We start from the raw sequence: 13,766 nt of genomic DNA on the forward strand, positions 1-13,766 counted from the left end.
TGTCTCTGAAAGAATCGTTGAGTGAAAATGGTCTCTGAATCGCACTCCTCCTTTAATAAATTCTAAAAGTGTGCGTAATGAGAAAACTGGGCAACTTTTCCACGAACCCATGAGTAAAAATCGGTTGTGCTTGGAGCGCTTTTTATCACAAGTTATCACAACAGCCAGTTGGAAGGAAGGGAAATACTTCTAAAAGCTAATGAGAACTCAAAGTAAAAACAAGCCAACTGCCTAAAGCACGAGAAAACGCGGGTGACCAAGTTGTGGTTGGTTTAAATTTTGTATCTGATTGGTTGAGAGGATAGAGCGTGTTTTCTTTACCAATCACAGGGTTCAAATAGGTTTCAAATGTCACTTTATCTTGTGATATTCACGTTAAGTGAAAACTGGGAAAACTTCTGACGATTTTTTTCAGCAAGGTTGGAGAAAATGAATTGGAGTAAGTTGTAAGGGAGTGTGGACCTTGCACCAAGGGAATTTCATCTATTACAACAAGATTGTTTTGTAAGAAATTGACAGATTTTCGAATGTCCTGTTCTTTTTCCTTCGACGAGCTAAGATTCATTGAGGCATAAGGATCGTAACCATGGTTACGGTATCCTAATCAGACGGTCACATTCGATCGCTTCGCGATACCCAAGGTCTGTTGTTGATCACTATAATTTGTTCCTAGCTTCATACGCTTTATTTTTGCCTATTTTTTGCTGAGTTGAGCCATTAAACGAACTATCGTTTTAAATCAGTTTTGTGTTGAACTCTAAGCTTTTGAGTGGTCTAATGGTGTTAGAATTTATTGTTTGGTCTCGGTTGGTCGATAATCCAAAGATGTCTTATTTTTCAAGTTAATAAAAGCAATTTAGATCGTTGAGCTAGAAAAGGTTGGCGGTTAGTCATTTCCGTATTTAACCCTTCGTTCACTCGACCACCTCAGGTCTCCGCTGTTTTTATTTATCGATCCATAATCCATGTCTTTTGGCAGCTTTCTTATTTGTGCAGTTAAATTTCGTGCTAATATGGCGGTATCTAACTAATTAAAATTTTGGTACAATTTAAAATTCACAAATATTTCCTAATTTGCGGGATCTTACAGTATTCACTGCTACTACCGTTAAAAAAGACTATATTCATTCGGTGACTGGTACCCTCACCATTTATGGGATTGTTTGACAGTTGCTGTTCAAGTCACTGGGCCGTTATTTTTCCATGATGTAATACAGAGTCTTGATCACGTATAAACATGCTCGTTTTTTTCCCGAACGGGCTGGAAATAACTTACGTTCATCCCCATACCGCGCTCGAACGGTGTCTCTGAAATACCGTATGACATGATTGGATGGAGCGTGTAAGCTGTGCTTTTAATACTCGACGTTTACTTGGGTGGTGGTTTTGTAAGAGACCATCGTGGGACCTGTCGATCTCTTGATTATAACGTTGAGGAGAGGCCGTCGTTTGGGATATGCCTTATGGAAGAGCGGTTTGGGTTTGTTTCATGATCGTTGGTTACTTGAAATGCATCGGGAGTACACCTGTCGAAAAAGAGACGCAGGGTGGTAGCAAATCGGAACAAGAGGGCAAACCTGGTCCTGATTTACGAAGTTTGCATTTTCCCGCGGAGTATCATGCAACGGGTGTCTTGTCGCTTCCCACAAGCAACATTAACGAGCCTTTTGAGGTTTGGCACAGCCAGGCTTACGACAAGAGCCGAATAGATTACTATCATGGTAAGACAAAGAGACTCAAGTTACAATGACGTGCTTGTGATCTCGAGCTATAATTATGCTCTGACAGTAATTATATTTTTAAAGGTACTGTATATACCTTTCGGTGGGATTTGGGTCGGTACCGGTATAACTTATCAAAACATCTAAAGATCAAGTGTTGTTTTACCAGTTATTAAGTTAGTAATTCGATTGTTGACTGCGGTTTACAGTCGAGAAACTAACCATCTTTGAATATGTCACTTATGTAGATATTGATTGTTGACTGCAAAATGGAGTCGAGGAACTACCCATTTTCAAATATGTTACCTAGCGGAGAAACTGTCGTCAAAGGGACTCCGTTTTTTACTTTTTCTTTCGAGTGAAATCATAACAGTAAACTCCCTTTCGTTGAAAAGACTAATGGGTTACTTAAGAAGACATCTCATTGGTACGTTAGTATTCAGTGGGTGGAGGAAAAACTCAATTATGTTTAAGGCGTTCACGGCGTTGTTGGTTTACATAATTTGGACAACTGATTTGTCTCTTAAACGATTTGCCTAGTTATTCTACGACTGACTTTCGCAGATTTGTGTTTTGAATTATGCGCTCAGTCGGCTGAAAAGAAGCGCTTGTCTGCTGTTTAGTTTTCAGTGAAGAGATAAATAGACTTAGCGTGTAAAAATGCTCCTAGCTCATAATTCACTAAACGGTACCGGTAATTTGAAGAATGGAGACTGAGACCATACAATCAAAAAACCTGCACTGATATAAAAAGTACATTAATTAGCCACATGCAGGGTTAAATTCGCACTGAAGCTAGAAATTCTGAGCTTGGTCAATACTAACACAATACTGACACAAGAGAGAAAAGGAAAACATAAAATCCGTAATTATATTTTGATCAAAGGTGAATATACCCGTTTTATGTTACATATCTCTCAGTTTGCACGTGCGCTATGATTGGTCAATTTAACGGGCCCTATTTATTGTAAGGACAACTAAATTCAAAAGTTTATTGAAGATGAAGTTAGTGTGATATAAATCATACTAACCTCGTTTTCTCGGTTCGTGCTGCAAAATATGGAACCCCGTTTTTTTCCGCTCGGTCTTGTATAATGGCCTGCGTGCTCCGCGCTTGGACCATAAATCCAGTCCGTAACTTACATTACAGACTAATAACTTAGTTAGTAAGACGTTTTCTCCCTGAATCTCTTTTCTCGAAATTTTTCTTTTTCAGCTGTTAGAGGAGCCTCCAAATTCTTCATGAACGTACCGTGTTTAGGGAAAAGACACTGCTAGGCGCTTTGATGCGTTCGTAAAATGTGATCTGAGATTGACAAAAACTGGGCTAGCAGTGGCTAAGATTTTTAAGCAAAAGATCTCTCTCTTGGGACGGTTTTTTCGTTTATTCGGAGCTTTAATTCCTATTAAACTTCAGTGACTAAAATGAAAATTTTCTGAAGTAATAACTTAACCATTGAGCGCGTGCAATCATGGTAAGTGGAGTGAGGGCGTGCAATTGGAATACATAGAGAAGGGAGGTAAGATTTCTTTTTAACCGTTACTAGGTGAAGTGAAAACGTTTCAAAGAGGAGATTTAGGAAGACATGGAATGTTCTTTAAAATCGTCCCAAAGTACTCTTACAAGCGTCATAAGAATGATCGCCATTTTCTGGGATGTTGGAAGAGGTATGGGTCCAAGTCTCGCAAGGCTAAGGCCCAGTCTGTTCTGCCGTGTAACACGGCTTGGCCCTTCAAGTCTCGTCTGGAAGACTTCAAGGTAATTGGTTAATTCCTTGTCACAACCGTTTGTATGATTCAGAAATCGATAGAGGTGAAGAAGGCGGCACACTTACAACCCGGCCTAAGGTTCCCGGCAAGATCCTTAAACTACTTATTTGACGATACAGTATTAAGATACCGGTCATTTTTTATCGCCCGGGGGAGTGGGAGGATTTTCATCAGTTGTGTGTCACGATGAAATTTACTTGCCCCCCCCCCCCGCTTTATCGTTTTTTACAATCCCCTCTCACTGGTGGTCAGTTTGTAAACCCCCCCCCCTTTTTACTCTGCCAGGGACGACTGATCCTTACCCCCATCAGTTCCCGCTGAAAACCATGTGGCACCCCCCAAAAATAGCTGGTTTCTTTCCACAATAGTCTTTTTTCAAGGTTATCTTTAACAATTTGCCTGGATTGCCATTCAAGAATGTTTCCTGTCTTTAGTCTTCAGCGCCAGCACCATGGTCATGGTCAGATAAGATCAAGACTTAAGGCTCATACAACCAAAACGCGTTGTCATGTGGTGCTTTATAATATCACTTGGTATTATGTTGCAAGCATGAAAGCCGTTGTTTCTCCTTAGCAGACAACGTTACCTCATTTTCTCATGACAACCTCGGAACAATGTCAGTATCTGAGCACCTGCGCACGTAGCCCTTCCCACAGCCAACATTAATTCTAGCCAGGGTAAGGGTAGGAACGCAGTTTCTCAGATACTGATGCGCAACTTCTCATCTCATCTCTTATTAAAGAAATAAAAAACGTGCCGAGTGTAGTGTTGAGTTATACAAGCAAGCGGGAATTTTTAAAAACACGAGAAAGTGCGGAGAAGCACGAGCCGAAGGCGAGTGCTTCTCGTACTTCTCAAGTGTTCCTAAAAATTCCCAAGTGCTTATATAACTCAACAATGCTCGAGGAACAAGTTTCTTTATTTTTTTTAGAAAAGGTATCGTGAATTGCGCGCGCTCGTACCGATGACGTAGGCTGCGTGTACTATATCTCAACGGTGCACTCGTGTGACGTAAGGCGCGTGCTTTATGGAAATATAATGAACTCGTTCTGACCAATCACGGCGCGCGTATTTCTCTGAAAATTTTATATATTTTTTTCTTTTTAGTATGAGGGTGATGCTGTTATCAATGGAAAAGAATGCACCAAGTGGAGTTACAACGTGACCGTATTTGAACGCAACAACTCGTACTTGTTTTACGCAACGAAGACCAACCCACCCAAACCTGTGTACTTTGAAATGAACGGCTACGATACTCTGTTGGTGTCGTACTACGACAAGTATACGATTCATTATCACAGTTTTGAGGAGTGGGATTATGATCCGGATGATGATCCGGATGTCTTAGAGATTCCACATTGTAAGTATAACAGTTTTTGTGGGGGGGGGGGGGGAGGGGGCGTAGGAGTGGAGGATTTTATCGCACACGAAGGTAGACGCTTCCCTTAGTCAAATTTGTTAAATTGACCTTGGGGTAAATCATTATACCATGCAAACCTATTTACAATGTGAACAATTTCCAGTCTATCTGTGATAGAACAGAAAAGAAGCGAAATAGAAACGTGCAACATCATTATTTTTCCAAGCACATCTTAATGAAATAATTGGCGTAAAATTACAAGAATGAGACAAGTAAGGCAGGGGATATTTGGGCACCAAAGGCACGTGGGAAGGGGGACTGTTCCGCATAAATTTTCTCTTAGTATAGGTAAGACTGAAAGGTGAACCTAAGAGATTGAACCCCCTACATATACATTAAATATATGTATATATATATATATATATATATATGTATATGTTATTCCCTTATCAGAGTTATATTAACTGGTCTCCCTGTAATAGTGTTGCATGTACTACGTCGTGCTGAAGTGGGTTTGAAAATCATTACATGATTTAAATCATAATATGGGAGACCTCAAGTATATCAGTCGTTATTGGTAATCGTTCATGTATGCAGAGGAACCCAGCCAAAAGACGTCTTTAATAGGACCGTGACCTCGCCGTTTCGATTATTTTTCTCAAGTGGAATTAATGTCTAGTCTTTCCGTTATCCTAGGATGCTTTTAATTCAAACACTCCGTTATAACGACAATTTTTGGGGTTTAAGGTGGTTTTTCATCAAGTTTCATTTGCAAATCATATTCTGTTGATTGTAGCTTTACTGAATATTCAGTTCAGAGAGCTCATTTACTTCCTGAGCTGAACAGCGTTATTACCGTTTATTTTAGTGCACCATGACAAGTGGTGCTGGAACATTGACAAGAGGTCACGTGACAGTGACGGTGCCTCTATGTCCCTGAACCCTATGGGAGAGTTCGCCATGCTCCACCATGAGGAGGACCCTGTGGATAGAGATTTTCACGATTTTCGTAAGAAACACAAGAGAGATTACAAGGACAAGATTGAGCATCAACAAAGGAAACACATATTTAGACACAATTTAAGGTGAATGAATTTAATAATTCAGGTATCATTTTGAATAAGGGGAAAGTCAAGGGGGAGGGGTGTGGAGCAGGTCACGGGAGAGGGGCTGTGGAATATTTTTTGGGGGAATTACATGGTTTTCAGGGGAGAACAGTGTGGAGATCAGTTGTTACCAACAGAGTATAAATGGGAGACCATAGAAAACTTACTGTCAACGAGAGGAAATCATAAGAATATTACAGAGCTTTATGTCGGGATCAGGTAAATTTTATCGCTATACAACCAGGCTATAAAAAATGAACCGTCTCCAATCATATTAGCCTAACATACTTCCCTCATAATATATATTAAACGTTGCTATGGCGAAAGACATAGTTAAGACTCTGCGATATCCATAAGTAATCTTTCATCAGTAGGTTACATTTATGTAAAGTTTTGTTTTGTTTTGATTGCGTTTTATGTAGGATCAACAACGAAATACTGTTGAGGGTTCAATGTTTTGCCCTAGATAGGCATGGAAAAGTTTTTAGACTAAATTACTGGAAACATTTCAAGTCAAAAACGTAGCAAGAAAGATTTAAAACATAGCTCAACTCCTTCGGAGAACAATTCTAGTTTTGTATTTTCTGATGTTATGGATATTTAGTTATCATCTTAAGTGGCCTTGTTATGCTTTACTAGTTTAACCGCTTGTAAAATTTGGAGCTCACAACACGAACCACGTGTTCGCCATTTTTTTTAATGTCGACTGCATGTACTTAAAGTCCCTAAATGCAAGAGGTCTGGATCCTAATAAATTACACCATCAATACTCATCGACCTTGAAACGAGTCAAGTAGAAGTTTCACCTGCGGCAAACTGTTTATCCTAAAAACACTGACGAATTGTTTGACCTCCTTTGTCTTTAGATACATTCGTTCGATGAACATGAAAGGCAACTCGTATCATTTAACTGTGAATCACTTTGCTGACCTGACGAATGAAGAATTTGATAATCACAAAGGACTCATGCCGGGAGATGGAGGTTACGGATCACGTGACGTCGATGACGCCTATGACGATCAAGAGTACGATGACGATACCGTTGAACGGCGGGAAAAAATCAAGAAGAAGAAAAGTAGATATGGTCATGTTCCTGTTGAACTGGACTGGAGGAAATATGGTATGGTTTTGAATGATATAGCAAGCTTCTGTCTATCTCTAACCTATTGAATGAAGAGAATAAAGTGATTGTTGTAACTTTTTAATATGAAAATTTTATAGTTTGAGAGGGCCACGAAGCACCTCCCCTTAAAGTTCTCTAAATTATGCTTTAGAGTGTTCTCCCTCTTAACCAGCCTCGGCCAAAATCATTTGAAATAAAGTCATTGAATAGTGTTGTCAGCACGGTAAAGTAGTTATATCAACTTATTCAGGAGTAAGCCAATCAGATTGATTCCCGTCCTTATATCGGCTATCCTTGCCATAAATGTACGTACCCTCTTCCTGATATTCTTCTTAGTTGTTTGAAATTGGATGGTTTGAGCACATTTCGACTCTTGATCTTACTTTAAAGAACTGTTCTATTTTCTGTCAGGTGCTGTTCTTCCTCCAAAAGGCCAGGGGACATGTGGCTCCTGTTGGGCTTTTGCTGCAGCTGGTGCAGTGGAAGGTGCCAATTTCATTCAGGTGCGGTGTTCTTAGTTAAGAATTATTATTGAGAATTATCGACACTGTTCCTGGAGAAGATACTCCTCTAGATGAAAACAGCTATAGGACTGTAAAACAAAGCTGAAATTCGGCTCATGATAAAAGCAATGAGCAACACTCCAAACATCGCCTTCTTAAAAATCAAAATTTTATTTTCCTCTTGTCTTCATACCCAGCGTAACAATATCTTTTTCCTTTGCATTTCCACTGTCAAACATATTTGGAAATCAAATTTCACCTTAATTTGATCTTGTTACTCAAATTCTTCTTCATTGCTTGGTAGACTGGTAAATTGGTTGATTTGTCAGAGCAGCAACTCCTGGACTGCACATGGGCCACACCTGGTGCCACGCATGGCAACAACGGTTGTCTTGGAGGCTGGACTTGGAAGGCGTTTTCTTGGATCAAGAAGTTTGGTATTGCTACAGCTAAAAGTTACGGACATTACCGGGGACAGGTTAGTTCGGCCCGCTACTCTAAGGGCGGGGTAGAAGCTGTGGTTTTGATTGTAAATTTTCAGCGTTGGAATGATAAACTCTAAGTTCCAATTACATATTCTAAGCTTTGAATGAAAAGAAACTACATTACCCTCTGTTTATAATAAAAAAAAAATTGCTGAAAGATTTTCAATCAGATGAAGTTCTGCAATAAATGAATGAAATATATTTCTCTCTCGCCAATCTTTTTCCTTTGGTTTATCATTGCTTCTTTTCTCTTTGCCCGCTTCAGTATGCTCTCTTTGTAAGGTAGCAATTGCTTTCAGCGTCGAGTTCTAAGGGAAAACATCCCACTCCACATTGCGTCCTCAGCACAGGAGTAGAAATGGCTGGGGGAAGGGGTGAGGATATTCTGTGATAGCCTGAGAGCAGCATCCCTTTATATGCTCCTGTAACCAACTGCATCGGTGTTATGAACAAACTCTTCTTTTTAACCTCAAATGACGACAAAGTTTAGGATCAGAAGGAAAAAACCATTAACACTCAAATCATGTCTTTCACTCGGGGAGAAGTTGTACATAGATACTTCAGTTTCCTGATATACGTCAATTGTTTGCCTTTCATTTGTTTAGGAAGGGTATTGTAAAACCAAGGGACTGAAAATTGGAGCTAGAATTCACAGTTATAGAAGAGTCAAACGCTACAACGAGGAAGCGCTTAAGAAAGCATTGGCTTACCATGGCCCAGCCACCATTTCTATCAATGCAAATCCTAAAGCTTTAAAATTCTACAGTCATGGCGTCTTAGACGATATCACATGTAGTAAGTACACATTCCTTTCCTATAAATTTTCCTCGCTTTTTGAAAATTTATCGAGTCTTTCTGGAACGAGAAAGACTCGAACTCTGTTATCACTTTGTGCCAGACTTACAGCTTAGTAACCCACTGAAACTGTGCTGAGATTTTTAGGAATAACATTTTTGGCACGTTTCTGTATTAATTGATGACACATTTATATTACTTTTGTCATAGATATACGAAAGGGTTGGTCATTGCAGAGATTTTGTATTCAATTATGGGAGTCGTACGACTCGCGCTTTCTTCTCAGCCACTCGTTTTTCTCGTTCTTCCTAAAATGAACCAAGGCTAAAAGAGTATTTTGCGATAACACCTGGGAAATTTTATAAAAACATCTACTTATTACCCGATTGTTGAAATTACCCTTTAAACCGCAAGAGTGATCAAAATCTAATTCCTCCTCACTGTAGGACTGCTGAATCACTCATTAAGAGAATAAGAATACAGAAAATTATCGCCAACCTAAGGGACAATTGTTAAACAAATCTCCCTGTCAGTTTAAAGAAAATTTAAGAAAATGGTATGGAGAATATGGATACTGATGTTAGAGTGTAAAGAGTTAAATTGTGCGTGTTTATCTTTTCTTTTAGATAATAAAACCGATCATGCCGTGTTATTGGTCGGGTATGGCACCGAAAACGGGGTTCCTTATTGGCTCATTAAAAACTCTTGGTCCCATAACTGGGGAGATAGTGGATTTATCAAAATCAGACATGGACTTTGTGGAGTAGAAAAGAGACCTTTTGTTGTACTGAACAAGGGACGTAGGCCTTTACCCTGGAAACTTGAAGAAAAGGCAAACAAAGAGAAGGAAACTTTATTGAAGAAAAAGTTACGAGAGGAAATGGAGGCTAAAGCAGCGAGACACAACACAAAAGATGAATATAAAATTGTTCGAAAAGACGCAATAGAAGATCCTGATTTCAGGGATATAGAAGATGACGAATATGTGGACGATGTAGACCTTTGGTGACCTTTACATAGAGAACCAGGAGGGTTCTTGCCCTAGAAATGTTCGGTTCCAGCTCTGCTCCGGCAACTTCTTTTTTAGATGCTGCTCCCTGTACATACAATGCCACTTGATCTCGCTAGCCTCGGCACAGGCATTATCGCTATAAATACCTGTACATTGCTTCAGACGTTCTTTCTCGTAGGTGTGCAGTGTAAATCGCTTCTGGTGCACCATTCTTTAGGCAGCTATAACTCAAGAAATTGTCTCGTGAAACTTACAATTTGAAGCGGAAGCGAAGGGCTTGGGTCAAAGTGGCCCGCAACACCATGCAAGTCATACTTTAAATGAACAGAGATCGAGACAAGGAAATATTCTTAACCTCAGAACCTACTAGTCGCTAGATATTACTTGATTTGAGAAAAAATGTCAATAAATCTGCAAAATAGGCAGTGAATTCATGGTTTGTAAGATTTTAAGTCAATTAATCTGACTAAAGGTTACTTTTGTTACAGACACTCGTCAGAAAAACCTTAATTCTACCGCTTCGAAATACGAAACTTTCACCGTACAAATATGCTGTGGAAATTGTACCACATACAGTCTAAGTTCAAATTACTTCATACAAATCAAATGTTGTTAATATCACAATTGTATTCTTAAGACTGCCGCTGAACTGTCAGGTATTGAACGTGTACATATTTATTTTTATAGCTATGCCAAATATAGTTACAGTTTAGTACAATGTATAGAATATTTTATACTGCCAAATAGACTCTTGAAAGAAATTTTTGGTTCTGGTTTTGCTTTTAGTGTTGTTATTTTAGTCAAAGTTTCTTAAGAAGGTCGGAGAAATGAAGGGGTAGGGGAGGGGTAGAAAGGGAAAAAGACGTCCATGTAAAGAATTCCCCCCCCCCTCCCTTAAAAATGGTCAGTTGTCTGTCGGCAGAATAGTGGTCTTTTCTTGGTTAACAATTGGAGGAATGTTCCTACAAAAGTTTAAGCGTATTAGCTTCATCTGTACCGATAGGTTTTTTAAATAACTCCCAAAAATAAGAAACATCAGAGAAAGGATGACAATGTTTAAAGAACAGTGATAAACCTAGTATTGTGACAAAACGTAAAACTCTGCAATTGATATTTTTAATTTGGATTTAATTTGAACTTTTGCTAGAAATGTTTGAGCGTGATGTAGGGGGAACGCGCGGGCGCGCGCGGGGGGGGGGGGGAGGGGGGGGCAACAACCTTAGTGCCTTCCCATGTTTTTCCACCAGCTAATGTTCACTTGCGTACCTCTTGTGTACCTCTTTGAACAACTGGAGAGGCGTGGACATATTGCATTTCTGAGCGTATATATGTATTATAATAATATTCGTGCCTTTATCCAGTCAAACAGCTGCCTCGTCTGTAACGCGTTTCGCCGACACTGGTGTGGATTGAAAAACAGCAGCACCATAGCTTGTCAAATCGAAATGCCAATGAAAAAGAGAAACTGAATGTTTTATCAGGGAATCTTGGTTAACTTATAGATGACCAAAAGCTGATAACCTAGGGTTGTGTGCTTCTGTAATGACCAAAAAGTGCTGTTCAAGCTAGGTCTTTTAAGTTCAAGTTGATTTAAATTCGAGTTGATATTTCTAAATTATAACTCTGTTTGCTGCTCTCGAATGAACTTCCTTCAGTTGAAAATCTGGTTAAAGCGAGGCATCCAACCTCGAAGACCGAAGAACTTGGAATCGATTATTTTGAACCCGCTTTTTGATGTGAGGAAACTAATTTGAATTACAAATAATTTTCAAAATTAGTATTCATATTTACGCTTAGTCTTGCACGTGGAAAGAACCCACAAACTACAAGAAATTTGAGTGTCTTTTTTAGCTTCTACGTGGAGTCAAGAAACTCGTCATTTTGACCTTATTACCTTAGATATTGCCTGTTCTGTTCAGTTCGGCGAGTGTTTCTTATGGTGGATCAACGTGGTTCAGATACCAATGCATGTCGAGGATTCATGCTCTTCACTTCGTCACGACTTTTCTTCAGGTAAATAACCTATAGACAGATGAATTTGGATAACAATGCACGGTTCGTCTTTCTCGTTGTGGCCCTTGCAAAATTTACAGAGTAAAATGTTAGAATGAAGAGCGTAATGCGCATAGCACAGAGTTGGAAAAATCCTGAGCGACAGCCGCCATGACAGTTCTTTTTAAACCTGATTAGTAGAGGCGACGAGAGAAATTCCTACTTTTTTAGATTATTGTTAGTGTATCGAGCGGTTATTTAATTATTTCTCTTTTCATTCCTGTGCACATTTTCAACTAAATTTTATGATTATAGTGTGTTGACCTAAAATGTGTTTAAAACGCGCTTGTTCCTTCCCTTACTCTACAAACCCGACAGGTAATTGCGAAAACGTTATGACGTAGACTTCAGTTTCTGGTTACCAGAGGATCGGTTCCCATCTTTCACACCGAAGTCACTCTGGACGTAAACATTTGTTGCTTAGTTATGTTCGTATTCACAATGTATTTGTCTGTTTTTCTCCATAGGAAAGTATCAAGAGGAAAATGAGGACACCTCGAAATCAAGAAAGTCAAGGAAGGAACTGAAAGAAATATATGAAAACTTCCAAAAAGGTAAAATAATTGTTTTTTTTTTTCAAAAAAACAAATAAGTTATCTAGGCCTATTCATCTACGTTGAAAGATTTAACCTGGATTTAGCGAATGTTTCTAATTCGAAACTAACTTAGCAAATTATGAAAAAAAACTGTAACTCAGGAATTAGTCAATTTCTTTACGGTCTGATTTCTTGGATTTATCTCTGATTGAGGTGGCTTTTAATTTTTTTTTTTACCAATGTTCGTTCGACGAGTTAATTCCACCATTAATACTTTTTATCTGTTTCACTAGCGTCAAAGAAATACTTTGTCAGTATTTTGGATGTTTTGACTATCCATCTGACCTACATGTACCAAGTTACTTTAGCCACCCTTAAGCCTTTCAAAGTATCGTCAAGTTCTAAGATTAGAGGATAATTGTAAAAATGATATCGATCATCCAACTTTCCCCAGATCTTTTTAAAGATGTTACTCACTAGTAAAGTGTAGACATTTTACGAGGTATAAGTCTTTGGTCTGGCATGTTTCGCATCTACCCAAGGGCTCATCCAAGACCTTGAATTTACCGAATATTGCATTTAAATTCCTGCTCGCATAAAAATGATTGTGTGAATCTGGCCTGGCTTCACACAAGGATTACCACTTTTTTAACTTCCAAAATGACGTAATACTTCTTAGGCTACGATTAGAAGATTTCAATAGGCCATTTTACAGTTGTGTACTTGGTGGCCAAGCCTTTGATTTGGAGTGAGGCTGAAGGTGACCTTGTTGTGATAGAGACCGGTATCCAATTAGCATGATAACAAAGTAATTTGCATTTGAAGAGCAGCAAGGTTTGTATCATAACAAGGTCATCCTTAGCCTCATTCCTGTTCAAAGGCTTGGCAACCAATCACACAACTGTAAAATGGACTATTCTTTTTCGGGATGCTTTTGTTTAAAAAAGATTAAGTGAGCCTTTTTTTTGCAAGGAATTCTATTGCTTTTGCATAATATGCTAATACGATGGTCATAAGATGTTTAAGAAGGCGTTAATTTGATGATAAATTTCGGTCAACCTGAAACCTGAATATCTCGGCTCTTGAGGCCTAACATTTAGTACGCTTAAAATTTATATCTCTCATATAAAGTAAGAGAATTTTGTTTTAGATCTCCTAGAAGTTTAGAGCCTGATCATTTCTTACACTTTTACTTCCTTGGAAAAAGCACTTGGAGCCTACCTATTTAATGTCTCATCCCTTGAGGCAGAGAAAAATTATCAGTATTCCCTTCCAATTATCATATTTTACTCTTTTTCTTCCA

General features: G+C 38.8%; 1 protein-coding gene across 1 annotated transcript; it reads left to right on the plus strand.

The window, feature by feature from the left end:
• Positions 1-1,210: 1,210 nt before the first annotated feature.
• LOC131795202 (counting factor associated protein D) lies at positions 1,211-10,611 on the plus strand. Its single transcript, XM_059112776.2, has 9 exons — positions 1,211-1,721; positions 3,269-3,480; positions 4,599-4,851; positions 5,720-5,936; positions 6,824-7,077; positions 7,492-7,583; positions 7,888-8,061; positions 8,674-8,863; positions 9,490-10,611. The coding sequence occupies exons 1-9, from the start codon at positions 1,457-1,459 to the stop codon at positions 9,870-9,872; spliced, it is 2,040 nt and encodes a 679-aa protein (XP_058968759.1). The 5' UTR covers positions 1,211-1,456; the 3' UTR covers positions 9,873-10,611.
• The last annotated feature ends 3,155 nt before the right edge of the window (positions 10,612-13,766 follow it).

The sequence above is a fragment of the Pocillopora verrucosa genome, chromosome 2 (genome assembly GCF_036669915.1).
Source record: "Pocillopora verrucosa isolate sample1 chromosome 2, ASM3666991v2, whole genome shotgun sequence".
Classification (NCBI taxonomy): domain Eukaryota; kingdom Metazoa; phylum Cnidaria; class Anthozoa; order Scleractinia; family Pocilloporidae; genus Pocillopora; species Pocillopora verrucosa.